Source organism: Schistocerca serialis, chromosome 1 (genome assembly GCF_023864345.2).
Source record: "Schistocerca serialis cubense isolate TAMUIC-IGC-003099 chromosome 1, iqSchSeri2.2, whole genome shotgun sequence".
Taxonomy (NCBI): Eukaryota; Metazoa; Arthropoda; class Insecta; order Orthoptera; family Acrididae; genus Schistocerca; species Schistocerca serialis.
The window spans coordinates 1,234,830,205-1,234,858,104 of NC_064638.1; the positions used below are offsets into that span (position 1 = coordinate 1,234,830,205).

The window sequence follows — 27,900 nt, forward strand, 5'->3', positions numbered from 1 at the left end:
TAGAAAACCCAAAGAGATTCTGGTCGTATGTAAAGTACACCAGTGACAAAAAAAACAGTCAATACCGTCACTGTGCGATAGCGGTGGAAATGTTACCGATGATGGTGCCACTAAAGCGGAGTTACTAAATACAGTTTTCCGTAATTCCTTCATGAATGAAGATGAAGTAAATATTCCAGAATTTGAAATCAGAATAGCTGTTAGCATGAATGACATAAAAGTAGATATCTTAGGTGTTGCGAAACAACTCAAATCACTTATGAAAGGCAAGTCTTCTGGTCCAGATGGTATACCAGTCAGGTTCCTCTCAGAGTATGCAGACACAATAGCATCTTTCTTAGCAATCATATACAACCGTACTCTTGACGAAAGGTCTGCTCCTAAAGACTGGAAAGTAGCACAGGTCACACCAATATTAGAGAAGGGAAATAGGAGTAACCCATTGATTTACAGACCCATAGAACTGACCTCAATTTTCAGTTGGGTTTTGGAGCATATACTGTACTCGAACACTATGGATCACACTCCTTGATACATAACCAACATGGATTCAGAAAATATTGTTCTTGTGCAACACAGCTAGCTCTTTATTCCCATGAAGTAATGGGTGCTGTCGACAAGGCATCTCGGATCGATTCCATATTCCAAGATTTCCAGAAGGCTTTTGATACCGTTCCTCACAAGTGGCTATTCATCAAATTGCGTGCATGTGGAGTATTGTCTCAGTTATGTGACTGGATTCGTGATTTCCTCTGAGAGGTCACAGTTCGTAGTGACAGACGGTAAATCATCAAGTAGAACAGAAGTGATACCCGGCGTTCCGCAAGGTAGTGTCATAGGCCCTCTGCTGTTCCTGATTTATATAAATGATCTAGGTGATAATCTGAGCAGCCCCCTTAGATTGTTGGCAGGTGATGCTGTAATTTACCGTGCATTAAAATCATCAGACGATCAATTCCAATTAAAAAATGTTCTAGAGAAAATTTCTGTATGGTGCGAAAAGTGGCAATTGGCACTAAACAAAGAAAAGTGCGAGGTCATCTACATGGGTACTAAAAGAAATCCGATAAATTTTGGGTATACGATAAATCGCACAAATCTAAGGGCTGTCAATTCGACTAAATGCTTAGGTATTCACAATTACGACGAACTTAAATTGGAAAGACCACATAGATAATATTGTGGGGAAGGCGAAACAAAGACCGAGCTTTGTTGCCAGAACACTTAGAAGATGCGACAAACCCACTAAAACAGCCTACATGACACTTGTGCCTCCTCTGCTGGAATATTACTGCGCAGTATGGGATCCTTACCAGGTAGGATTGATGGAGGACATCGAAAAAGTGCAAAGAAGGGCAGCTCGTTCCGTGTTATCGCGCAATAGGGGTGAGAGTGTCACTGATATGAGACGCGAGTTGGGGTGGCAGTCACTGAAACAAAGCCAGTTTTGTTTGCGGCGAGAGCTGTTTACGAAATTTTCATCACCAATTTTTCTCTTCCGAATGCGTAAATATTTTGTTGACACCCACCTATGTAGGGAGAAATGATCACCATAATAAAATAAGAGAAATCAGAGCTCAAACGGAAAGATTTAGGGGCATAATAATAATAATAATAATAATAATAAATCCCGTGCCAGTCGTAAAAGGCGACGAAAAGAACAAACCACTAATAGGGCTAACCCCCCTTTTAGTGTGATTAGTTGGTTCAGGACAGAACTAATGAAGCCTCGGACAAGCGCCGTCATGGTCGGGGACGACGCTTGAACCCTATGCCCGCCCACAATGGTAACGACACTGCTAGCCAACTGGAAAATGATTTAAATCCAAATAGAGGTGTTTTGCAGGATATGCTTCCTGCAACCACCCTAGAAGGTAAACAAAGACAGAGGATGAGATGGTCAGATGAAGTTAATCGACACCTCATGTTCTGTTATTACCAAGCAACAAACCTAGGAACCAACACAACTGGATACAGATCACAAGTATATACAACATTTATTACCAGATACCTAGAATTAAAATTTTTAACAGAACAACGACTAGCTGATCAGATCCGTGTAATAATAAAAAATAACAGGATACCCCAGTCAGAATCAGATAACATCAAACAACAAGTACAACAAATACTGGAACAAAATAATGTGCAATCAGAAGAAGAAGAAAATACAGTAATGGACTCAAACATCCCAGAGCAAACAAACAATGAACAACACGCACCAATTAAACAATCAGAGGAAAACGAAATCTTAAGGCAGCCACCAGAACAAGCACAAATAGAACACAAAGTGACACAGATATTAGATATAGAAGAAAAATGTCACCTAACATATATAGAATACAAAGACACAAATACAGACATTAGACCATTCTTGCATAGACCACCAAATAACCCACAAGTCGAAACAACAATAAAAACTATCAACACAATCATACACAACAAAATAAATGAAAACACAACTATGGAAGAGTTACAACTACTGGTATATATAGGAGCACTCACTACACTAAATATACACACTAGGCAGATATCAGAACCAACCAACACACAGAAGAAACCCACAAAACCAGCATGGCAACACAGGCTACAGATCAAAATAGAAAAACTGAGAAAAGACATCGGACAGCTAACACAATTTATAAGAAATGAAATCTCGGAAAAAAAATGAAAAAGGTTAGGTAAAATCTCACAACAAGAAGCGACAGAGCAATTAGACGAAAAGAAGCAGAAATTACAAGCATTTGCCAAACGACTCAGAAGATACAAAAAAAGTGAAAATAGAAGGAAACAAAACCAAACATTCAACACAAACCAAAAGAAATTTTACCAGACAATAGATAACACACACATTGAAATAAACAATCCACCAAACATAACAGACATGGAACACTTCTGGAGCAACATATGGTCAAACCCGGTACAACATAACAGGCATGCACGGTGGATACAAGCAGAAACAGACACATACAAGATGATACCACAAATGCCTGAAGTGACAATTTTGCAACATGAAGTCACCCAAGCAATTAATTCTACTCACAATTGGGAAGCCCCTGGAAATGATAAAATAGCAAATTTCTGGTTAAGGAAGTTCACCTCAACACATTCACATCTAACTAAATTATTTAACAGTTACATTGCAGACCCTTACACATTCCCTGATACACTTACACATGGAATAACTTATCTGAAACCTAAAGATCAAGCAGACACAGCGAACCCAGCTAAATATCGCCTCATAACATGCCTACCAACAATATACAAAATATTAACTTCAGTCATTAAACAGAAACTAGTGACACATACAACACAGAACAAAATTATAAATGAAGAACAAAAAGGCTGTTGCAAAGGAGCACGAGGATGTAAAGAGCAACTGATAATAGATGCAGAGGTGACATATCAAGCTAAAACTAAACAAAGGTCGCTACACTACGCATACATAGATTACCAAAAAGCTTTTGATAGTGTACCCCACTCATGGTTACTACAAATATTGGAAATATATAAAGTAGATCCTAAATTGATACAGTTCCTAAACATAGTAATGAAAAACTGGAAAACCACACTTAATATCCAAACAAATTCAAATAATATCACATCACAGCCAATACAGATTAAGCGTGGAATATACCAAGGAGATTCATTAAGTCCTTTCTGGTTCTGCCTTGCTCTGAACCCACTATCCAACATGCTAAATAATACAAATTATGGTTACAATATTACTGGAACATACCCACACAAAATCACACATTTGCTATACATGGATGATCTAAAACTACTGGCAGCAACAAATCAACAACTCAACCAATTACTAAAGATAACAGAAGTATTTAGCAATGATATAAATATGGCTTTTGGAACAGACAAATGTAAGAAAAATAGCATAGTCAAGGGAAAACACACTAAACAAGAAGATTACATATTGGATAACCACAGCGACTGCATAGAAGCGATGGAAAAAACAGATGCCTATAAATATCTAGGATACAGACAAAAAATAGGAATAGATGATAGAAATATTAAGGAAGAGCTAAAAGAAAAATATAGACAAAGACTAACAAAAATACTGAAAACAGAATTGACAGCAAGAAACAAGACAAAAGCTATAAATACCTATGCTATACCAATATTGACCTACTCATTTGGAGTATTGAAATGGAGTAACACAGACCTAGAAGCACTCAATACACTTACACGATCACAATGCCACAAATATAGAATACATCACATACATTCAGCAACAGAAAGATTCACATTAAGCAGAAAGGAAGGAGGAAGGGGATTTATCGACATAAAAAACCTACATTATGGACAGGTAGACAATTTAAGAAAATTCTTTCTGGAACGAGCAGACACTAGCAAAATACACAAAGCAATCACCCACATAAATACATCGGCTACACCACTACAATTTCATAACCATCTCTACAACCCTTTAGATCACATAACATCAACAGACACAAAGAAAGTAAATTGGAAAAAGAAAACACTACATGGCAAGCACCCGTATCATCTAACACAGCCACACATCGATCAAGACGCATCCAACACATGGCTAAGAAAAGGCAATATATACAGTGAGACAGAAGGATTCATGATTGCAATACAGGATCAAACAATAAACACCAGGTATTACAGCAAGCATATTATTAAAGATCCCAATACCACAACGGATAAATGCAGACTTTGTAAACAACAAATAGAAACAGTAGATCACATCACAAGTGGATGTACAATACTAGCAAATACAGAATACCCCAGAAGACATGACAACGTCGCAAAAATAATACATCAACAGCTTGCCTTACAACATAAACTTTTAAAACAACACGTTCCTACATACAAGTATACACCACAAAATGTACTGGAGAATGATGAATACAAATTATACTGGAACAGAACCATTATAACAGATAAAACAACGCCACATAACAAACCTGACATCATACTCACCAATAAAAAGAAGAAATTAACACAACTAACTGAAATATCCATACCCAATACAGCAAATATACAGAAGAAAACAGGAGAAAAAATTGAAAAATACATCCAACTGGCTGAGGAAGTCAAGGACATGTGGCATCAGGATAAAGTTGACATTATACCAATTATACTTTCAACTACAGGAGTCATAACACGCAATATCCACCAGTACATCAATGCAATACAGCTACATCCAAACTTATATATACAACTTCAGAAATCCGTAATTATTGATACATGTTCAATTACCCGAAAGTTCCTAAACGCAATGTAACATATACCGTAGAGTTAAAAGGAAGTGACGCTTCATCAAGGTCCGCGTCACTTTCATTCCGAACCAGACCTAAGGTCTGAGAAAGGAAAGATAATAATAATAAAGAATAGTCCTCCGGTATGTTCTGCCAGTCGTAAAAGGCGACGAAAAGAACAAACCACTAATAGAGCTAACCCCCCTTTTAGTGTGATTAGTTGGTTCAGGACAGAACTAATGAAGCCTCGGACAAGTGCTGTCATGGTCGGGGACGATGCTTGAACCCTGTGCCCGTCCACAATGGTAAAACACTGCTAGCCACACGGAAAATGATTCAAATCCAAATAGAGGTGTTTTGCAGGATATGCTTCCTGCGACCACCCTAGAAGGAAAACAAAGACAGAGGATGAGATGGTCAGATGAAGTTAATTGTCACCTCATGTTCTGTTATTACCAAGCAACAAACCTAGGAACCAACACAACTGGATACAGATCACAAGTATATACAACATTTATTACCAGATACCTAGAATTAAAATTTTTAACAGAACAACGACTAGCTGATCAGATCCATGTAATAATCAAAAATAACAGGATACCCCAGTCAGATGTAGAAAACACCAAACAACAAATACAACAAATACTGGAACAAAATAATGTGCAATCAGAAGAAGAAGAAAATACAGTAATGGACTCAAACATCCCAGAGCAAACAAACAATGAACAACACGCATCAATTAAACAAACAGAGGAAAACGAAATCTTCAGACAGCCACCAGAACAAGCACAAATAGAACACGAAGTGACACACATGTTAGATATAGAAGAACAATTTCAGCTGACATATATAGAATACAAAGACACAAATACAGACATTAGACCATTCTTGCATAGACCGCCAAATAACCCACAAGTCGAAACAACAATAAAAACTATCAACACAATCATACACAACAAAATAAATGAAAACACAACTATGGAAGAGTTACAACTACTGGTTTATATAGGAGCACTCACTACACTAAATATACACACTAGGCAGATATCAGAACCAACCAACACACAGAAGAAACTCACCAAACCAGCATGGCAACACAGGCTACAGATCAGAATAGAAAAACTGAGAAAAGACATCGGTCAGCTAACACAATTTATAAGAAATGAAATGTCAGAAAAAAAACAAAAAAGGTTAGGTAAAATCTCACAACAAGAAGTGATAGAGCAATTAGATGAAAAGAAGCAGAAATTACAAGCATTGGCCAAACGACTTAGACGATACAAAAAAAGTGAAAATAGAAGGAAACAAAACCAAACATTCAACACAAACCAAAAGAAATTTTACCAGACAATAGATAACACACACATTAAAATAGACAATCCACCAAACATAACAGACATGGAACACTTCTGGAGCAACATATGGTCAAACCCGGTACAACATAACAGGCATGCACGGTGGATACAAGCAGAAACAGATATGTACAAGATGACACCACAAATGCCTGAAGTGATAATTTTGCAACATGAAGTCACCCAAGCAATTAATTCTACTCATAATTGGAAAGCCCCTGGAAAAGATAAAATAGCAAATTTCTGGCTAAGGAAGTTCACCTCAACACATTCACATCTAACTAAATTATTTAACAGTTACATTGCAGACCCATACACATTCCCTGATACACTTACACATGGAATAACTTATCTGAAACCTAAAGATCAAGCAGACACAGCAAATCCAGCTAAATATCGCCCCATAACATGCCTACCAACAATATACAAAATATTAACTTCAGTCATTACACAGAAATTAATGACACATACAACACAGAACAAAATTATAAATGAAGAACAAAAAGGCTGTTGCAAAGGAGCACGAGGATGTAAAGAGCAACTGATAATAGATGCAGAGGTGACATATCAAGCTAAAACTAAACAAAGGTCGCTACACTATGCGTACATTGATTACCAAAAAGCTTTTGATAGTGTATCCCACTCATGGTTACTACAAATATTGGAAATATACAAAGTAGATACTAAATTGATACAGTTCCTAAACATAGTAATGAAAAATTCGAAAACCACACTTAATATCCAAACAAATTCAAATAATATCACATCACAGCCAATACAGATTAAGCGTGGAATATGCCAAGGAGACTCATTAAGTCCTTTCTGGTTTTGCTTTGCTCTGAACCCACTATCCAACATGCTAAATAATACAAATTATGGATACAAATATAATGGAAGGAAACATTCCACATGGGAAAAATTATATATAAAAACAAAGATGAAGGTGACTTACCGAACAAAAGCGCTGGCAGGTCGATAGACACACAAACAAACACAAACATACACACAAAATTCAAGCTTTGGCAACAAACTGTTGCCTCATCAGGAAAGAGGGAAGGAGAGGGGAAGACGAAAGGAAGTGGGTTTTAAGGGAGAGGGTAAGGAGTCATTCCAATCCCGGGAGCGGAAAGACTTACCTTAGGGGGAAAAAAGGACAGGTATACACTCGCACACACGCACATATCCATCCACACATACAGACACAAGCAGACATATTTAAATATGTCTGCTTGTGTCTGTATGTGTGGATGGATATGTGCGTGTGTGCGAGTGTATACCTGTCCTTTTTTCCCCCTAAGGTAAGTCTTTCCGCTCCCGGGATTGGAATGACTCCTTACCCTCTCCCTTAAAACCCACTTCCTTTCGTCTTCCCCTCTCCTTCCCTCTTTCCTGATGAGGCAACAGTTTGTTGCGAAAGCTTGAATTTTGTGTGTATGTTTGTGTTTGTGTGTCTATCGACCTGCCAGCGCTTTTGTTCGGTAAGTCACCTCATCTTTGTTTTTATATATAAATTATGGATACAATATTACTGGAACATACCCACACAAAATCACACATCTGCTATACATGGATGATCTAAAACTACTGGCGGCAACAAATCAACAACTCAACCAATTACTAAAGATAACAGAAGTATTCAGCAATGATATAAATATGGCTTTTGGAACAGACAAATGTAAGAAAAATAGCATAGTCAAGGGAAAACACACTAAATAAGAAGATTACATATTGGATAACCACAGCGACTGCATAGAAGCGATGGAAAGAACAGATGCCTATAAATATCTAGGATACAGACAAAAAATAGGAATAGATAATACAAATATTAAAGAAGAATTAAAAGAAAAATATAGACGAAGACTAACAAAAATACTGAAAACAGAATTGACAGCAAGAAACAAGACAAAAGCTATAAATACTTACGCTATTCCAATATTGACCTACTCATTTGGAGTAGTGAAATGGAGTAACACAGACCTAGAAGCACTCAATACACTTACACGATCACAATGCACAAATATAGAATACATCACATACATTCAGCAACTGAAAGATTCACATTAAGCAGAAAGGAAGGAGGAAGGGGATTTATCGACATAAAAAACCTACATTATGGACAGGTAGACAATTTAAGAAAATTCTTTCTAGAACGAGCAGAAACTAGCAAAATACACAAAGCAATCACTGATATAAATACATCGGCTACACCACTGCAATTTCATAACCACTTCTACAACCATTTAGATCACATAACATCAACAGATACGAAGAAAGTAAATTGGAAAAAGAAAACACTACGTGGCAAGCACGCGTATCATCTAACACAGTCACACATCGATCAATACGCATCCAACACATGGCTAAGAAAAGGCAATATATACAGTGAGACGGAAGGATTCATGATTGCAATACAGGATCAAACCATAAACACCAGATATTACAGCAAGCATATTATTAAAGATCCCATTACCACAACAGATAAATGCAGACTTTGCAAACAACTAGTAGAAACAGTAGATCACATCACAAGGGGATGTACAATACTAGCAAATACAGAATACCCCAGAAGACATGACAATGTAGCAAAAATAATACATCAACAACTTGCCATACAACATGAACTAATAAAACAACATGTTCCCACATACAAGTATGCACCACAAAATGTACTGGAGAATGATGAATACAAATTATACTGGAACAGAACCATTATAACAGATAAAACAACACCACATAACAAACCTGACATCATACTCACCAATAAAAAGAAGAAATTAACACAACTAATCGAAATATCTATACCCAATACAACAAATATACAAAAGAAAACAGGAGAAAAAATTGAAAAATACATCCAACTGGCTGAGGAAGTCAAGGACATGTGGCATCAGGATAAAGTTGACATTATACCAATTATACTATCAACTACAGGAGTCATACCACACAATATCCACCAGTACATCAATGCAATACAGCTACATCCAAATTTATATATACAACTACAGAAATCTGTAATTATTGATACATGTTCAATTACCCGAAAGTTCCTAAATGCAATATAACACATACCATACAGTTAAAAGGAAGTGACGCTTGATCAAGGTCCGCGTCACTTTCCATTTTTGACCAGACGTAACGTCTGAGAAAAGAAAGAAGTAATAATAATATTAATAATAATAATAATAATAATAATAATGTCCATATTGGAAACAGTGCTATTAGCAGAATGAGATTTTCACTCTGCAGCGGAGTGTGCGCTATTATGAAACTTCCTGGCAGATTAAAACTGTGTGCCCGACTGAGACTCGAACTCGGGACCTTTGCCTTTCGCGGGCAAGTGCTCTACTATCTGAGCTAACGTAGCACGACTCACGCCCGGTACTCACAGCTTTACTTCTGCCAGTATCTCGTCTCCGACCTTCCAAACTTTACAGAAGCTCTTCTGCGAACCTTGCAGAACTAGCACTCCTGAAAGAAAGGATATAGCGGAGACATGGCTTAGCCGCAGCCTGGGGGATGTTTCCAGAATGAGATTTTCACTCTGCAGCGGAGTGTGCGTTGATATGAAACTTCCTGGCAGATTAAAACTGTGTGCCCGACCGAGACTCGAACTCGGGACCTTTGCTTTTCGTGGGCAAGTGCTCTACCATCTGAGCTACCGAAGCACGACTCACGCCCGGTACTCACAGCTTTACTTCTGCCAGTATCTCGTCTCCTACCTTCCAAACTTTACAGAAGCTCTTCTGCGAACCTTGCAGAACCAGCACTCCTGAAAGTGCTTCTGTAAAGTTTGGAAGGTAGGAGATGAGATACTGGCAGAAGTAAAGCTGTGAGTACCGGGCGTGAGTCGTGCTTCGGTAGCTCAGATGGTAGAACACTTGCCCGCGAAAGGCAAAGGTCCCGAGTTCGAGTCTTGGTCGGGCACACAGTTTTAATCTGCCAGGAAGTTTCAGTGCTATTAGCGATTCGAAGGTGACCTCTGTGGCAAGTTTCAAGTAAAATGGTTTATCCCCCTGAATTTTTATCATCAGAATTAAATGTCTGCCTTAAAAGTGGAAAATAATCTTGCCATATGGTTTTGTCAACATTGTGGGTGGCACACTCTGGCTGTATTTATATATGGGTGCAGCAGACTGCCAAATGGAACATCTGCTATCAACTGCTCTAGGTACAGATAGCAGCATCTAAATAGCCCCTTTCTCGGGCACATATTAGTTAATATCTCTGCCATTTAACAATTCACTCTTCTTAAGTTTTACATAGAAGAGTTAATTTTGCTTTAGTTTCTGAAAAAGTTTTAGCTCGACTGCATTTAAACATCTCCGACTAGAATTTTTAGAACGGATCCGATGGTAGAAAGTGACCTCTGAACTGCCTCTTTAAGATTCCTTGTAGTGATTTTTATTTACCATGAAGTCTTGAACTTGGTACAGCTGTGTTATTTTATGAACACAATCAAGTGCTTTAATTAGACCTTTCTATTAACAAATGCAAATGATATTTAATCTAATATGAATAGGGATGTTTTTGTTCCAAATTTAGTTTTTAATGAATAACCTGAAAACTAATAGAGGTAGTGTAATGGAGTCACTTACTTAATGTTTTTACATAAAACTGAGGCTACATGTGAATTTTCACCTTTCTGATTCTCATATTTAGTGCCTTTGAATTTTTGTAAAAATGCCGATTTTTGACTAAAATGTTGCTCCGTTCAAGTTGAGACTTGGTAGCTTGTGATTGTGACATACATTTGCAAATCCTGAACGTATTTAGCTTTCTAGCTTCATTATTTAGCACCCCTTATTTTATTCTTAAAATAATGTATTTTGTGAAACATATTCATTAGATCATTCCAAAACTTCACAGTTTTAACATTAATATACTGAATCGTACATTGACAAAGTTTGGTAAAATTATTTTTATTTTTAATTTCACTCTTAAATTATGGCACAATACTTTGTATGCTAAGCACAGGTACATTATGACGACATGGTGCTAGTAGTAGTGAAATGGGTAAGTTCTGGCACACTCGTTCGCCTCTGTCTCTCTTACAGGGATACAGTGCTTTTTTTGCTATAAGGGGAGGACGCAGGTGGTCCAGATTGTGAAGCAACCATTGAAATCGAGCATGTTATGTTCAGCTTCATGTTGTTCCACGGGGTGGCCTACTGTGCTCTTGGCCACAGTTTGGCAGTGGCCATTCATTCTGGTTCCATACCAGTATAAAAGCTGTGCAATGGTTGTAGCAGAGCTGGTATATGACTTGGCTGATTGCAGAGGTAGCCCAGTTTCTGATTGGGTAGGATAAGCCTGTGATGGCACAGTATAAGAAGTGCTGTGTGGATTGGGCAGGTTGTACACTAGGTTGTTCCTCTGGGATCTGATCCCTGTGACAAGGGGTTGGGATTTCGAGTGGCATAGGGGTTTGATATCGTGGTCTAAGGGTAGCGTGTTTGATTAGTAATCAAAACGTTCTCAGTCCCTGGTTCGGACCCCGCCACTGCCTAAATTTTGAATGAAAGTCATCCACAATGGCAGCCAAAGGCTTCCGGCATAAGAAGTCACCCCCATCCGGCAGTCTTGCAAAGTGTGTGGAGGAGTGGGTAGATGTTCAGGGCACTCTCTTGTCCTTGGGGTGGAAAACTGCCCCGAAAGGTGGAACAAGCAGTAATGATCAGCAGCATGAGGATGCAGAAGGCAATGGAAACGAATGCATTCAAGATAGATAATGTGTGTCCACAGGACCTGTAATTGAAAATGGCATGGTGCTCTCCATTATCAAACAATTCCAGACTAGTCACCCATTCAGATCTCCGGAACGGGACTTCCAAGGGGTAGGTAACCATGAGAAAAAGGTTGAGTTACCAACTAAAGGATAGAGCTCTACGAGTTGGGATGTGGAATGTCAGAACTTTGAATACATTATGGAAGCTAGAAAATCTGGAAAAGGAAATGCTAAGGTTCAGTTTAGATATTTTGGGTGTCAGCAGAGTTAAATGGAAAGAAGATAAGGATTTCTGGTCAGACGAGTATAAGATAATGTCGGTAGCTGCAGAAAATAGTGTAATGGGAGTAGGATTTGTTATGAATAGGAGGGTAGGGCAGGGAGTAAGTTACTGTCAACAGTTTAGTGGCAGGGTTGTTCTCATCAGAATTGACAGCTGACCAACACTGACAACAATAGTTCAGGTGTACTTACCAGTGTAACAAGCAGAGGCTGAAGAAATTGAGAAAGTACATGAGGATATTGAATGGGTAATTCAGTGCATAATAGTCATGGGGGATTGGAGGGAGTAGAAGAAGGGCTACAGGAGATGACCTTGGTAGCAGAAATGAAAGACTCATTGAGTTCTGAAATAAATATTGGTTAGTAATAGTTAATACTCTGTTCGAGAATCACACTTGGAAATGGCCAGGAAGTACAGAAAGATTTCATCCAGATTACATCATGGTCAGGCAGAGATTCCAAAACCAGATATTGGATTGGAAGGCGTACCCAAGAGCAGATATAGACTCGGATCACAATTTTGTAATGATGAAGTGCAGGTTGAAGTTTGAGACTAGTCAGGGTGAAGAAGTGGGATGCAGAAGTACTAAGGAATAAAGACATGTGCTTGAAGTTCTCTGAGGCTATAGACACCGTGATAATGTATAGCTCAGTAGGCAGTGTAGTTGAAGAGGGGAATCACAGAAGATGGAAACATAACTGTAGGTACAAGGAAGGCAACTGTGAAGAAACCATCGGTAACAGGTAAAATACTTCAGTAGAGCAATGAAAGAAGGAATTACAAAAATATTCAAGGAAATTTGTGAATACACTTAAGAATGATACAAATATGAAATGCAGGGAATCTAAGGCAAAATGGCTGCGCGGAAAATGTGAAGAAATCAATAAAGAAATGATTGTGAAAGAATGGATTCAGCATATAGAACACTCGATTCGGTGAAATTAAAGCAAGGGTGTTAAAATTAAGAGTGCAATGGGAATGCCACTGTTAAATGCATGGAGTGAGCAGGTAGGTGGAAAGAATACATTGAAGGTGTCGAGGAGGGGGAAGATTTGTCTGATAACGTGAAACAAGAAGAAACAGGAGTCAGGAGGGAAAAAATAGGGATCTTGTATTAGGAGAATTATCACACAATCAGCTTAACAGCTGCATCCAAGTTGTTGACAAGAATAATGTACAGACGACTGGAAAAGAAAATTGAGGGTCTGTTAGGTAATGATCAGTCTAGCTTTAGGAAAGGTGAAGTCACCAGAGGGGTGTTTCTGATGTTGCAATTGATAATGGAAACAAGACTGAAGAAAAATTGAGACATGGTCATAGGATTTGTCTACCTGGAAAAAGCATTTGACAGTATAAAATAGTGCAAGATGTTAGAATGTCTGAGAAAAAATAGGGGTATGCCAAAGGGATTGATGGGTCAGGTACCATATGTGCAAGAACCAAGAGGGAACAGTAAGTCTTGAAGACCAAGAACAAAGTGCTCAGATTAAAAAGGGTTTAAGATAAGGATGCATTCTTTCGCTGCTGCTGTTCAATCTGTACGTCAAAGAAACAATGGTGGAAATTAAGGAATGGTTCTGTATTGGGATTAAAATTCAAGGTGAAAGGATATTCACTGATGAGATTGCCATCCTGAGTGAAAGTGAAAAAAATTTACATGGTCGTCTGAGTGGAATGAGCAGTCTAATGAATAGAATGACATTTTCGCTCTGCAGGAGAATGTGCGCTAATATGAAGCTTCCTGGCAAATTAAAACTGTGTGCCGGACCAAGACTCGAATTCGGGACCTTTGCCTTTCGCGGGCAAGTGCTCTACCAACTGAGCCACCCAAGCATGACTCACGCCCCGTCCTCACAGCTTTACTTCTGTCAGTACCTCGCCTCCTACCTTCCAAACTTTACAGAAGCTCCCCTGTGAACCTTGCAGAACTAGCACTCCTGAAAGAAAGGATATTGTGGAGACATGGCTTAGCCACAGCCTGGGGGATGTTTCCAGAATGAGATTTTCACTCTGCAGTGGAGTGTGCACTGATATGAAACTTCCTGACAGATTAAAACTGTGTGCCAGACCGAGACTTGAACTCGGGACCTTTGCCTTCACGGGCAAGTGCTCTACCAACTGAGCCACCCAAGCACGACTTATGTCCCAAGTTGGATTCTCGGTCCGGCACACAGTTTTAATCTGCCAGGAAGTTTCAGTCTAATGAGTACTTTAACGCTTTAGCGAAGTATGTGTGTAAACTCCCACTTCTTTAACGATACTACTTACTTGAGATTGTCAGCCGACTTTCCTTGCTGGTTAGCTTGCTGCTGCAACCTCCGTTTTCTCTTCTTCTCCGAAGTATATTTGCTATGAACAGGAATTTCTCAAGACTTTTTCTACTTATAAAAATAAGCAGACGCACACAGTTTCTTTTGCTTCACTTAACAATGTATATTTAACATGAAACTTATACAAATCTCATTCTCCACGTAGACAAACGCTGTCAAGTAAGTCTCCTCGTGTATCCAAAGGGTAGAAACAAAGTTCATTTACACATTATAGAAAGTTGGCTTAAAAACCAAGTCCATTCTCATCCTGAATCTGAATACACGTGTTATCCTCTCGAAGTCCAAGACGAGCATTAATTAACAATATTTCAACTGTTCTTTTTTTCCACTACAATAATCAAAGTTATAAAACAGCACACAATACATAAACACTACGGCTTCCATGGCGCGACCAGCAAAAACTTGTCAGTGCTATTCGATCACCGCGTCTACAGTCGTCTCACGATAAACCTTAAACCTGCACACACAGACAAGTGATGCACAGTAAATAGGGTTCCTTTCTCACACTCACAACTAAAATATCAGGTATTGGAGTTGGTGGTAGGCTGAGTGGTTTTAGAATTTACACAGAAATTCTCGAAGCACCACAGTACAGAATATGGATTAAGAGTTAATCAAAGAAAGACAAAAGTAATGAGAAGTAGCAGAAATGAGAGCAGCGAGAAACTCAAAATCAGGATTGATGGCGACGAAGTAGACGAAGTTCAGGAATTCTGCTACCTAGACAGCAAAATAATCGATGATGGGTGGAGCAAGGAGGACATCAAAAGCAGACTAGCACTAGCAAAAAGGGCACTCGTGGCCAAGAGAGGTCTACTAGTATCAAACATAGGCCTTAATTTGAGGAAGAAGTTTCTGAAAATGTACTTTTGGATAACAGCATTGTATGGTACTGAGACATGGACTTTGGGAAAACCCGAACAGAAGAGAATCGAAGCCTTTGAGATGTTGTGCTTCAGAAAAATTTTGAAAATTAGATGGACCGATAAGGTAAAGAATGAGGAGGTTCTCCGCAAAATCGATGAAGAAAGGAAAATATGGAAAACACTGACAAGAAGAAGTGGCGGGTTGATAGGACACCTGTTAAGGCATCAGGGGATAATTTCTATGGTACTAGAAGGAACTGTATAGGGTGAAAACTGTAGAGGAAGACAGAGATTGGAATAACTGAGGACGTAGTGTGTAGTTGCTACTCTGAGATGAAAAGGTTGGCAGAGGAGAGGAATTCGTGGTGGGCTGCAGCAAATCAGTCGAGAAAATAAAAATGGTGGACTAGGATGTTGTGGAGCTGCGTTGGGTGACAGAACACCACTTTAGGAGGGGTGGGAAGGATCTTGGGTGTGATGATACACTACTGGCCATTAAAATTGCTACACCACGAAGATAACACGCTACAGACGCGAAATTTAACAGACAGGAAGAAGATGCTGTGATATGCAAATGATTAGCTTTTCAGAGCATTCACACAAGGTTGGTGCCGGTGGCGACACCTACAACGTGCTGACCTGAGGAAAGTGTCCAACCGATTTCTCATACACAAACAGCAGTTGACCAGTAATGTCTGGTAAAACGGTGTTGTGATGCCTTGTGAAAGGAGGAGAAATGCGTTCCATCACGTTTCCGACTTTGATAAAGGTCGGATTGTAGCCTATCGCAATTGCGGTTTATTGTATCGCGACATTGCTGCTTGTGTTGGTCAAGATCCAATGACGGCTAGCAGAATATGGAATCAGTGGGTTCAGGAGGGTATTGCGGAACGCCGTGCTGGATCCCAACGGCCTCGTATCACTAGCAGTCGAGATGACAGGCGTCTCATCCGCATGGCTGTAATGGATTGTGCAGCCACGTCTTGATCCTTGAGTCAATAGATGGGGACGTTTGCAAGACAACAACCATCTCCACGAACATTTCGATGACATTTGCAGCAGCATGGTCTAGCAGCTCGGAGACCATGGCTGTGGTTACCCTTGACACTGCATCGCAGACAGGAGCGCCTGCAATGGTGTACTCAACGACGAACCTGGGTGCACGAATGGCAGAAAGTCATTTTTCGAATGAATTAAGGTTCTGTTTACAGCATCATGAGGGTCGCATCAGTGTTTGACGACATCGCGGTGAACGTACATTAGAGCATGTATTCATCATCGCCATACTGGCGTATCACCCGGCGATGTTATGAACTGCCATTGGTTACATGTCTCGGTCACCTCTTGTTCGCATTGACAGCACTTTGAACAGTGGACATTGCATTTCAGATGTGTTACGACCTGTGGCTCTACCCTTCATTCGATCCGTGCGAAACGCTACATTTCAGCAGGATGATACACAACCGTGTGTTGCAGGTCCTGTATGGGCCTTTATGGATGCAGAAAATGTTTGACTGCAGCCCTGGCCAGCACATTCTCCAGATCTCTCACCAATTGAAAACGTCTGGTCAGTGGTGGCCGGGCAACTGGCTCATCACAATACGCCAGTCACTACTCTTGATGAACTGTGGTATGGTGTTGAAGCTGCATGGGCAGCTGTACCTGTACACGCCATCCAAGCTCTGTTTGACTCAATGCCCAGGCGTATCAAGGCCGTTATTACAGCCAGAGGTGGTTGTTCTGGGTACTGATTTCTCGGGATCTATGCACCCAAATTGCGTGAAAATGTAATCACATGTCAGTGGTAGTATAATATATTTGTACAATGAATGCCTGTTTATCATCTGCATTTCTTCTTGATTTAGCAATTTTAATGGCCAGTAGTGTAGGTAATCAAAGGAGGACTTTTTTTTCCAGCCAGGGGTGTTATGTTAGTTTTAGGACGACCGGATGAAGTGGATGGGAGAGAAGGTGTTGAGGTTGTGGAGGAATGAGGATAGGGTGCCTTAGCCCTGAGTCCAGATCATGAAGATACCATCAGTGAACTTGAACCAGACCAGGTGTTTGAGGTTTTGGGAGGAGGATTTCCTCTAGATGGCACATTAACAGGTTGGCATAGGAGATACCCATGCAGGTGCCCATGGCTGTGCTGCAGATTGTTTGTATACTTCCAATCAAAGGGGAAGTTGTTGGGTGCTAGGATAAAGTGAATAATTTGAATGAGGATTGAGGTAGTGACTTTGGAGTCTGAAAGATGTTGGGAGAGGTAGTGTTCGTGAACAGCAAGGCCATAGGCATGAGGGACGTAGGTGTATAGGAAGGTGGCTTCAACACTGATGAGTAGGGATCCAGGAGGACAGGGGTAGGGGATGGTGGAGAGTAGTGAAGAAAGTGGTTGTTAAATTGAAGTGGGAGGCTAGATTGTGGGCAGTTGGTTGGAGTTGTTGGTCGTTGAGGTATGAAATTCTGTCAGTGGCTCACAATAATTAGCTACAATGAAGCATCCAAGATTGTTTGGTGTGTGGATTTGGGGGTGCACATAGAAGGTGGCTGTGTGAGGTGTCTTAGGGGTGAGGAGGGAAATGAATTCAGGTGGGAAGTTCTGGGAAGGCCTAAGGCTTTAAGAAGGGATTGAAGTTATGTTGTACTTGTGGGGTGGGATCATTTTGGCAGAGATTATGGGTGAAGGGGTCAGACAGTTTGTAGAAGCCTACCATCAGTAGTCAGTACAGTTCATAAAACTGTGGTGGAAACTTTGTCTCTAGGAGGATGATACGATCAGGATCTGTTTTCAGATTGTGTATGGCTTTCCTTTCTTGTATGGTGCTGTTAGGAGAAGATCTGGGGAAGGATGGTGAAGTCAAGTTAGAGGTAAGGGTTTACTGGAAGGTCACCTGGGAGGGGGGTTATGGTTGGATGGTGGCATGAACTGGAAGAGGCAGGGTTCAGTGTTGGTATTAGGTTGGCTTCGGTTGGAGGGCTTGGGGATTGGTGGTAGATACATGTTCCTGTTACAAGGATTGGGAAAAGGAGTAGGTCCTTGACAAGTCTAGCTAGGTTGAATTTGTCTGTTATAAGGGCATTCAAATTAAAATGAGTTAGTTGGAGAAAAAATGTGTAAACTGTTTATTATTTCAAAAGTTTCTCTGTAACTGTTAATAAATTTATCTCACTGAGAGACAAGATAGTCAATTCCTTCGTGGCAAAATCTTTGTGGTTGACTGTGGAATCATGATTGTACCCAGGAGTGCACCTCTAGGCCCAAAGCAAATAGATTGCCACTTATGTCTTTGTTCAAGGCTCCAAAAGTATGGAAATTGCATGGGGGGAGGTCGGGACTGCTTCCCAGCAAAAGTTTTCCTATTCCATTACTACCAGACTGCTTGCGGGTCCCTAGGTGCCATAGAGCCTATTTTATAAAGCAGATTATTTCTGTATCTTCCATCAAATTTATCAAAGAGAGAATGTTGTATTATTTGTATTTTGTATTTAACTTTTTATACTGATATCAATATAATAGAGGGAAACATTCCATGTGGGAAAAATACGAGGGGCGTTCAGAAAGTAAGCTCCGATCGGTCGCGAAATGGAAACGACTATGAAAATCCGATAAAGCTTTGCACAGATGTGTTGGGTAGTGTCTCTAGTATAACCCCAGTTAGCATCACGTCGCTCTTCTCATTTCTGAGCTCGCAGTGAGTGCGTAAAGATGTCTAGAAAATAGTGTCTGCCGCGAAGTACGAGGGCCTGGTGAGAAATTTCGCCTGAAGCTATGCAGCTAACATTACATAACTGTCGTGCTGTTTCTTCTTCAAGACAATTCTCAGCCGCATTCTGCAGGGGCAATGAAGATGCTCCTGCATCGTTTTCAAATGGAAATGTGAGATTACCCACAATACAGTCCGCAATTGTCTCCCCCTGAGTTTCATCTCTGGTCACATGAACCGCTGTCTTTGAAGACAACATTTTGACACAGACAACGAGGTGTAGGCCAGCGTGGAGAATTGGCGGAAAGCACTGGCGGCTGCTTTCTATGATGAGGCTATTGAAAAGTTGGTACAATGCTATGACAAAAGTCTAAGTCAGAACGGCGACTACGTAGAGAAATAGCTGAAAGGTGTAGCTAATTGTTACAAGTAAAACATTTCTGATGTTCACTGTGGTTTCAATTTGGCAATCAATCGGAGCTTACTTTCTGAACAGGCCTCGTATATTTAAAAACAAAGATGATGTGACTTACCATACGAAAGCGCTGGCAGGTCGATAGAAACACAGACAGACACATACATACACACAAAATTCAAGCTTTCGCAACAAACTGTTGCCTCATCAGGAAAGAGGGAAGGAGAGGGAAAGACGGAAGGAAGTGGGTTTTAAGGGAGAGGGTAAGGAGTCATTCCAATCCCGGGAGCGGAAAGACTTACCTTAGGGGGGGGAAAAAAGGACGGGTATACACTCGCACGCACACACATATCCATCCACACATATACAGACACAAGCAGACATATTTAAAGACTTTTTATACTGACACATTCCAAAACCAGGGTTCAGGATATGTATGAAACGTGACAAAAACACACAATTTTGCTCTTCTACTTCATCCAGAATATATGTGGGCAATGTGAATTTTGACAGACAGGGTGAAATGAGTGTGAATGTGTATTCAGTATTTCAGTTGTATTCTGGATATGTGCGAAAGGCTCTCTGTGAAAGGCCCTCTGATGTTACAGGAGTAGTGGACCTATAGTCTTCATAGTATCCCACAGAAAACAGTCAAGAGATGGAAAATCTGGTGACAGGTTTCCACAGAACAATTCCACATCTACTCATTGTATACAAATTGTAACCATATCTGCACTCTGGTTGTTGGAACTGAAGGCTGCAATTAATTACATAATAGTATAAAGTTGGTAACTCTTAGATTGGAAATATAAGATTAAAAATGTTCACGATATAAAATTGATTTTGAGAGGAATCATTCTAAAAGTGAAAACCGGGAGGGGGAGACACTGTAGATAAGCTAGACATACATTAGAAACAGGATAGATGACACTTGACTGTAGCAAAGTAGTAGCTGGTGGTCACAAGTGTGCACTTGCAAGCCACAGGTAGGAATGCTATTAGTCCAGTCCATAAATCCACTGATGCAGGTAGGTTGCATAACCAGTTAAGTTAGCAAGGACACACTCGTGTCACTCTTCTCAGACTTCCACGCTTTCTGATAAAGTTTGCCATTCCATGCAATATATGAAGTGCTATCAATGTTTTTTTATATACCCTTATGTAAAAAAGTACCTTTTCCTGTAAGTACAATAAAGGGAGTGAGTATTTAGGACAGTGGAACCCTAGCACTCTGACTGAGGTTGTTTGATTTGGGGGGGGGGGGGGGGGACTGGAGAGGGGGTGTAAGGTAACCATACAACTGCAGCTAATTCTGTGCACTGCGTTGGCAATTAATGGCACAGAAAACTTAAGTAGTATTGAAGCTGCTGCCCTTCTTTAAATATAAGCCAACACACCAGGAGTACCATATGCCAAAAGGATTTTTAAGGAAATGTTGGGGTATTGGTGACAGTGAGAAATGTAGTGTTTCATGGTAGAAAGACCATGGACGTGGGAGATGCTGGCAAATTCTTTCGTTTTGTAAGCATGTGTTACTCTGAAAGCAGGAGAGCTTTCAGATGGTAGAGCCCTTGCCCGCGAAAGGCAAAGGTCCCGAGTTCGAGTCTCGGTCTGGCACACAGTTTTCTACATCTACATCTACATCCATACTCCGCAAGCCACCTGACGGTGTGTGGCGGAGGGTACCTTGAGTACCTCTATCGGTTCTCCCTTCTATTCCAGTCTCGTATTGTTCGTGGAAAGAAGGATTGTCGGTATGCTTCTGTGTGGGCTCTAATCTCTCTGATTTTATCCTCATGGTCTCTTCGCGAGATATACGTAGGAGGGAGCAATATACTGCTTGACTCTTCGGTGAAGACTGTAACAAAAGCCCGTACCAACCTACTGAGCGTCTCTCCTGCAGAGTCTTCCTCTGGAGTTTATCTATCATCTCCGTAACGCTTTCGCGATTACTAAATGATCCTGTAATGAAGCGCGCTGCTCTCCGTTGGATCTTCTCTATCTCTTCTATCATCCCTATCTGGTACGGATCCTACACTGCTGAGCAGTATTCAAGCAGTGGGCGAACAAGTGTACTGTAACCTACTTCCTTTGTTTTTGGATTGCATTTCCTTAGGACTCTTCCAATGAATCTGTCTGGCATCTGCTTTACCGACAATCAACTTTATATGATCATTCCATTTTAAATCACTCCTAATGCGTAATCCCAGATAATTTATGGAATTAACTGCTTCTAGTTGCTGACCTGCTATTTTGTAGCTAAATGATAAGGGATCTATCTTTCTATGTATTTGCAGCACATTACACTTGTCTACATTGAGATTCAATTGCCATTCCCTGCACACATGTCAATTCGCTGCAGATTCTCCTGCATTTCAGTACAATTTTCCATTGTTACAATCTCTCGATACAGCACAGCATCATCTGCAAAAAGCCTCAGTGAACTTCCGATGTCATCCACAAGATCATTTATGTATACTGTGAATATCACTCCCCTGCGGCACACCTGAAATCACTCTTACTTCGGAAGACTTCTCTCCATTGAGAATGACATGCTGCGTTCTGTTATCTAGGAACTCTTCAATCCAATCACATAATTGGTCTGATAGTCTATATGCTCTTACTTTGTTCATTAAACAACTGTGGGGAACTGTATCGAATGCCTTGCGGAAGTCAAGAAACACGGCATCTACCTGTGAACCCGTGTCTATGGCCCTCTGAGTCTTGTGGACGAATAGCGCGAGCTGGGTTTCACACGACCGTCTTTTTCGAAACCCATGCTGATTCCTACAGAGTAGATTTCTAGTCTCCAGAAAAGTCATTATACTCGAACATAATATGTGTTCCAAAATTCTACAACTGATTGACATTAGAGATATAGGTCTATAGTTCTGCACATCTGTTCGACGTCCCTTCTTGAAAACGGGGATGACCTCCGCCCTTTTCCAATCCTTTGGAACGCTTCGCTCTTCTAGAGACCTACGGTACACCGCTGCAAGAAGGGGGGCAAGTTCCTTCGCGTACTCTGTGTAAAATCGAACTGGTATCCCATCAGGTCCAGCGGCCTTTCATTCGTCTATTTCGATGTCTACCATTTTGTCATCTGTGCGACAATCTAGAGAAGGAACCACAGTGCAGTTTTCCTCTGTGAAACAGCTTTGAAGAAAGACATTTAGTATTTCGGCCTTTAGTCTGTCATCCTCTGTTTCAGTACCATTTTGGTCACAGTGTGTCTGGACATTGTGTTTTGAGCCACCTACTGCTTTGATATACGACCAAAATTTCTTAGGATTTTCTGCCAAGTCAGTACATAGAACTTTACTTTCGAATTCATTGAATGCCTCTCGCATAGCCCTCCTCACACTACACTTCGCTTCGCATAATTTTTGTTTGTCTGCAAGGCTTTGGCTATGTTTATGTTTGCTATGAAGTTCCCTTTGCTTCCGCAGCGGTTTTCTAACTCGGTTGTTGTACCACGGTGGCTCTTTTCCATCTCTTATGATCTTGCTTGGCACATACTCATCTAACGCATATTGTACGATGGTTTTGAGCTTTGTCCACTGATCCTCAACACTATCTGTACTTGAGACAAAACTTATGTGTTGAGCCCTCAGGTACTCTGTAATCTGCTTTTTGTCACTTTTGCTAAACAAAAAAATCTTCCTACCTTTTTTAATATTTCTATTTATGGCTGAAATCCTCGATGCCAGGAAGTTTCATATCAGCATACACTCCGCTGCTGAGTGAAAATCTCATTCTAGTGTGTTATTCTGTCTTCTTCATTCTTGTTCATCTATTTATTTATGTTAGTACCTTTTATCCCTTGCTCTGTGCATCCAGGTTACCTTCAAGTTACTTTTCACCTAATGGCGCACAACTTTTGTGGCAAATTGTAGAAAGGTCACTTCTGTCCTTGCTACACCATTCAGTATAATTACATAGACTGCTGCAAGCAGAATTCGTTGAGAAAAAAATTTTTCTGAGTATTGTACCACATCATAGTGTAAAGAAAGCATACATCAGTAGGCTCGGAAGGATTGTAATTGTGGCCAAATGTTGGTTTCTCCAATATAATTTTTTTGCATTATGATGCAGAACAATACTTTTTGTCTACGCCATTCAAATTTGCATGTTCCCACCACCATCTAGATTTCAGTTCTCTGGCTCTTCAATTTTATTTTTTCGTCGCACTTTATTTTTGTTCTCACTCCTTCTTTTGCTTTTTGTCCAGATGATTTGCAAATTTTTTTGCCATTTTTGTGTTTTACGTATTTCATCAGGGCCTGAATACAGCATGAAACAAATCTCAAGTTCCACAGTAACCAAACTCCAACATGCACCTTTTACCCAGTCTGTTGTGGCTACTTCCTTAACAGAAAGAGTTATTTGTATTACTTGCAGAATTTCACATTGTCATGTGAGTAGTAGTGATTAAATGACAACTTTTCTTGTAATTGTTGGTTGCATTTTATCGATGCTGTTGTTTGAGAAAAAAAGAATTAAGCAAACTCTTTCTGTTACAGGCCAAAAACAAATGGACGTGAGGATGTGAGGAGGGATGTTTGGCCACCAGCGGAAATGGTTGAAATCCTGATCCAAGAAAATAGCTCGCTAAAATTAGAACTTGAAACTTGCTATCAAAAAGTGGCAAAATCACAGAAGGTAAATAGAGTTTTTTTTCCATGACAATTTTTATTGAGTTTCAGAGCTATGAATTGTATTAAATTTGGTACCGCGCTTTATGATAAATGTCTGTAGTTCGACAACAGTTGTTAAGTTTTAAATTCAGACAGAATTAAGACTCTGGAAAGGAGAAATATTATAAGATCTGCATGGGAGAGAGAGTGAATATATATATAGAGGCACGTTTAAGATAGGCTGTTGAATATTATTAGCTTGGACAGTGTTTTGTCAGATGTAGAAGCACAGGAGTGCGCGCGAGCTCGCGCACACACGCACACTACTGTCATCTCTGGGTCGTAAGGTGCGGTTACCTTAACTGCCTACATTTAACTGTACCTGTCTGCTGCAGAACGCTTCCTCTTGTGGTGAGTTGGAATTATTCTTAATCCACACAGGTTGATAATTCCATTTTTATGCATATTGTTTTGACGATGGTCCTACACAGGAACAATTGTCCTAGATATGCTTGTTGAGCTTACTACAGAAGGGTATACCAATAGTTGAAGTATTGTTCATAAAAAATCCAAACTCTTAAGCTATCATCTCTTTGCAAAGGTTGATGATCCACTGATCTTGACAGTGCATCACAGAAAGATTTTTCTGGCATATTACTGTGCCATCTCCAAATGTCTGTGTCATGAGTCTCTCTGTCTCCTTCAACAATAACCCATCAGTCCAAAAAATTTTGAGACTGGATTAGTAAAAAAAAAAAAAAAAATAGAGAAAATTTAAGATCATGGTTTTAATACCTCGGGTGTTCTACATAGTCTCCTGTAACTACTCAATGCACAGAACATTCATGCAACCGTGTGAAATTGTCAGAAAAGTTTTTCTTCGAGATGTTGTCCAATTCGCACATTGGAATGTCAGTTGTTATCAAAATGTTGACGCTTAATCCAAATTTCTGCTCTTATTTGTTTTGTGGCAGGTTTGCAGTGATAACAAGAAGTCTAGTCATGCATTATAATTTTTTTTTGCAGAAAAGAATTGTTCGTGTTTTGCATTTCAGTCAAATCACAACAGGTGTCTATGTGTCATTGTTTTTCTTCAGTAGTCAAGGTGTGCGAGGCAAACTTTGCACACACTTTTCTCTTCTCCAAAACATTCTGGAAAATTCGAGAACACTTGATGTAGGCACATTGCTCCATTGCAATTTGTGATGCGACAAGATTGAAACACTGTGCCCGCGTGTCCACTGCTTCATACTGTCTGTTCACTACTGACTGGTTGAACACACATCTGTACTGATTGAAAAAGGCATCTGTAATTCAAGCTGCCAGTGTAGTTACTGTGCTGATGTCACTTTTACAACTGGAAAAAAATCAGTCTTGAAATTTTTGGATGGATTTGTATGTAGTGATGATTGATTTTTTTGCCCATTGTAATATGTTCCAGGAATTGTTTTTTCTTTGTTTTATAATCTATCTGTTCATGTTGCTTTTTCATAGAATGAACAACCACATCACTTGACATTGCCAGTATCAAAGGTATATACTAGAAACGACGACACACACACATTTCAAAGGCCTCCATTCATTTTTCAGTACTTGAGTCCTAGGTCCATCTTTCACACCCCCATAAAGGAGAGCAGAGCATCAATGAAATATGCTTCTCAATTGCAAACTGTGGTTTCACTCTGTTTCTCCATGTTGATGAATGGTTCCTGGACTGTTCCAATGTTACCCTGTATTGTGAAATTTGTTTGGGTTTCCCTTTTGAAGAATACCATGATTTTAATCTTTGAAGGGGTGATAGATAAGTCGAGACTCAATAATAACAGAATCTGGTGAATGGTCGCTAGGGGAGCTGCAACAATTCATACTCAAGATCACAAACTCAGTCCTGGATAATGAGAGCTGTGTGAACAGGGGCCTTGCTGTTTTGGAATGCAGCATTACCGTTGGGGAACAAACATACTATGTGGTGGACCTGATCAGCAAAAATGATCACATAACTCTTGGCAGTAATGCCACCTTGCAGAGCACCCGTGGGGCCCATGGAATACCATGCCAAGGCTAGGCAAATCATTCCAAACACTTGCCATGTTTTACATGTGGGTTGTAAAATTAGTCAGAAGTGGGAAGCAGTGTACAACAAGACTCGGCCAACTAAGTGACTTTCTGCCATTGCTCCACTGTCCAGGTTTTATGGCTTTGGGACCGTGGTTTCCTGTTACAGGTATTTGCATCACTGATGTGTGGTTTTGTAATTCCAGCTGGCCCTACAAAGGGAGCTCCCTTTGTGTTGTTTTGGTGCTGATAATGTTCAATTGCGCGCCAATTTGTTCTGCAGTGACTTTCTCGCTGTTGTCCTATTTTTCATCACAGTCCTCTTCAGTGACCATCTGTCATGATCACTCAGCACACACTTTCACCTATATTGTGGCTGTGCTGATGAAGGTTGTCCACTTTTCCCACGTACAGTATAAATACAGTGCTTCTTTAAACACCAAACAATTCTGCTCTTAGGTTGTGGAAGCATCCAGCATATGAGTACCACAATTTGCTCACATTTGAAGTCACTTGGTCCTAACATAACGCACTCATGACTACACAGAACACTGTTCTGACCATGACAGGCACTTGCAGCGTATTGAGGACTTGAATAGGTGCCTTCTGTGGCACAGCACAATATGCAGTCTAGCCTAATATCTGCAATTATATTCAGGCAAACATTTCTCGTGATGTTTACATATTTTTGTCCAGCCTCTGTAGCTTGTTTGCTATGATGACAGTGTCATTACATATCTGAAGTGATTAATAACTTTCCCTTTTATTGAGAGCCCTCCACAATTTTTCATGGATGCTTTCTCAAAAATTACTTAAGTATAAATGTTGAACAAAAGAGGCGTGGTACAGGGCTTTGATGAACACCTTTCATGATTGAGGCTGTTCTGAAGTTCCTTGACCAGTATTGACGTCTGCAATCTGGGCCAGTACAGGTTAGTGATTACATGTGAATCATTGCAGTCAGTACCAGTTTATTGAAGAATGTTTTATTAGTGTATTTTTTCTGTTTCACAGTTATAGGCCTTTTTATGACCTTTAAAGCTGACGTAGACATCCAGAGTCACATCCTTTCATCGATGTTCCATCCTTTCACCGATGTTCCAGTACACTTAATGAAAAAAGTGCCTTACATGTGCTACCAACCTTTCATATTCTTGAGGGAAAAAAGTTGTTTCACAAAGTGTCTAGTCTAGCATCCAGCGCACTTCGGTCTATCGATTATTCATAGGACTTTGAAACACATCCCTGTTGGTTTTTTGAACACATTCTAAGTTGATTTCTGAATGAATCATAAGT

At 40.1% G+C, this 27,900-nt stretch overlaps 1 protein-coding gene across 1 annotated transcript in view; it reads left to right on the forward strand.

The window, feature by feature from the left end:
- Positions 1–27,900, forward strand: part of LOC126419217 (angiomotin-like 2a) — a 133,494-nt gene that overhangs the window by 20,587 nt on the left and 85,007 nt on the right. The window contains exon 6 of the mRNA XM_050086356.1: positions 24,436–24,574. Coding sequence (XP_049942313.1) covers positions 24,436–24,574 — 139 coding nt within the window. The remainder of the gene's footprint in view (positions 1–24,435; positions 24,575–27,900) is intronic.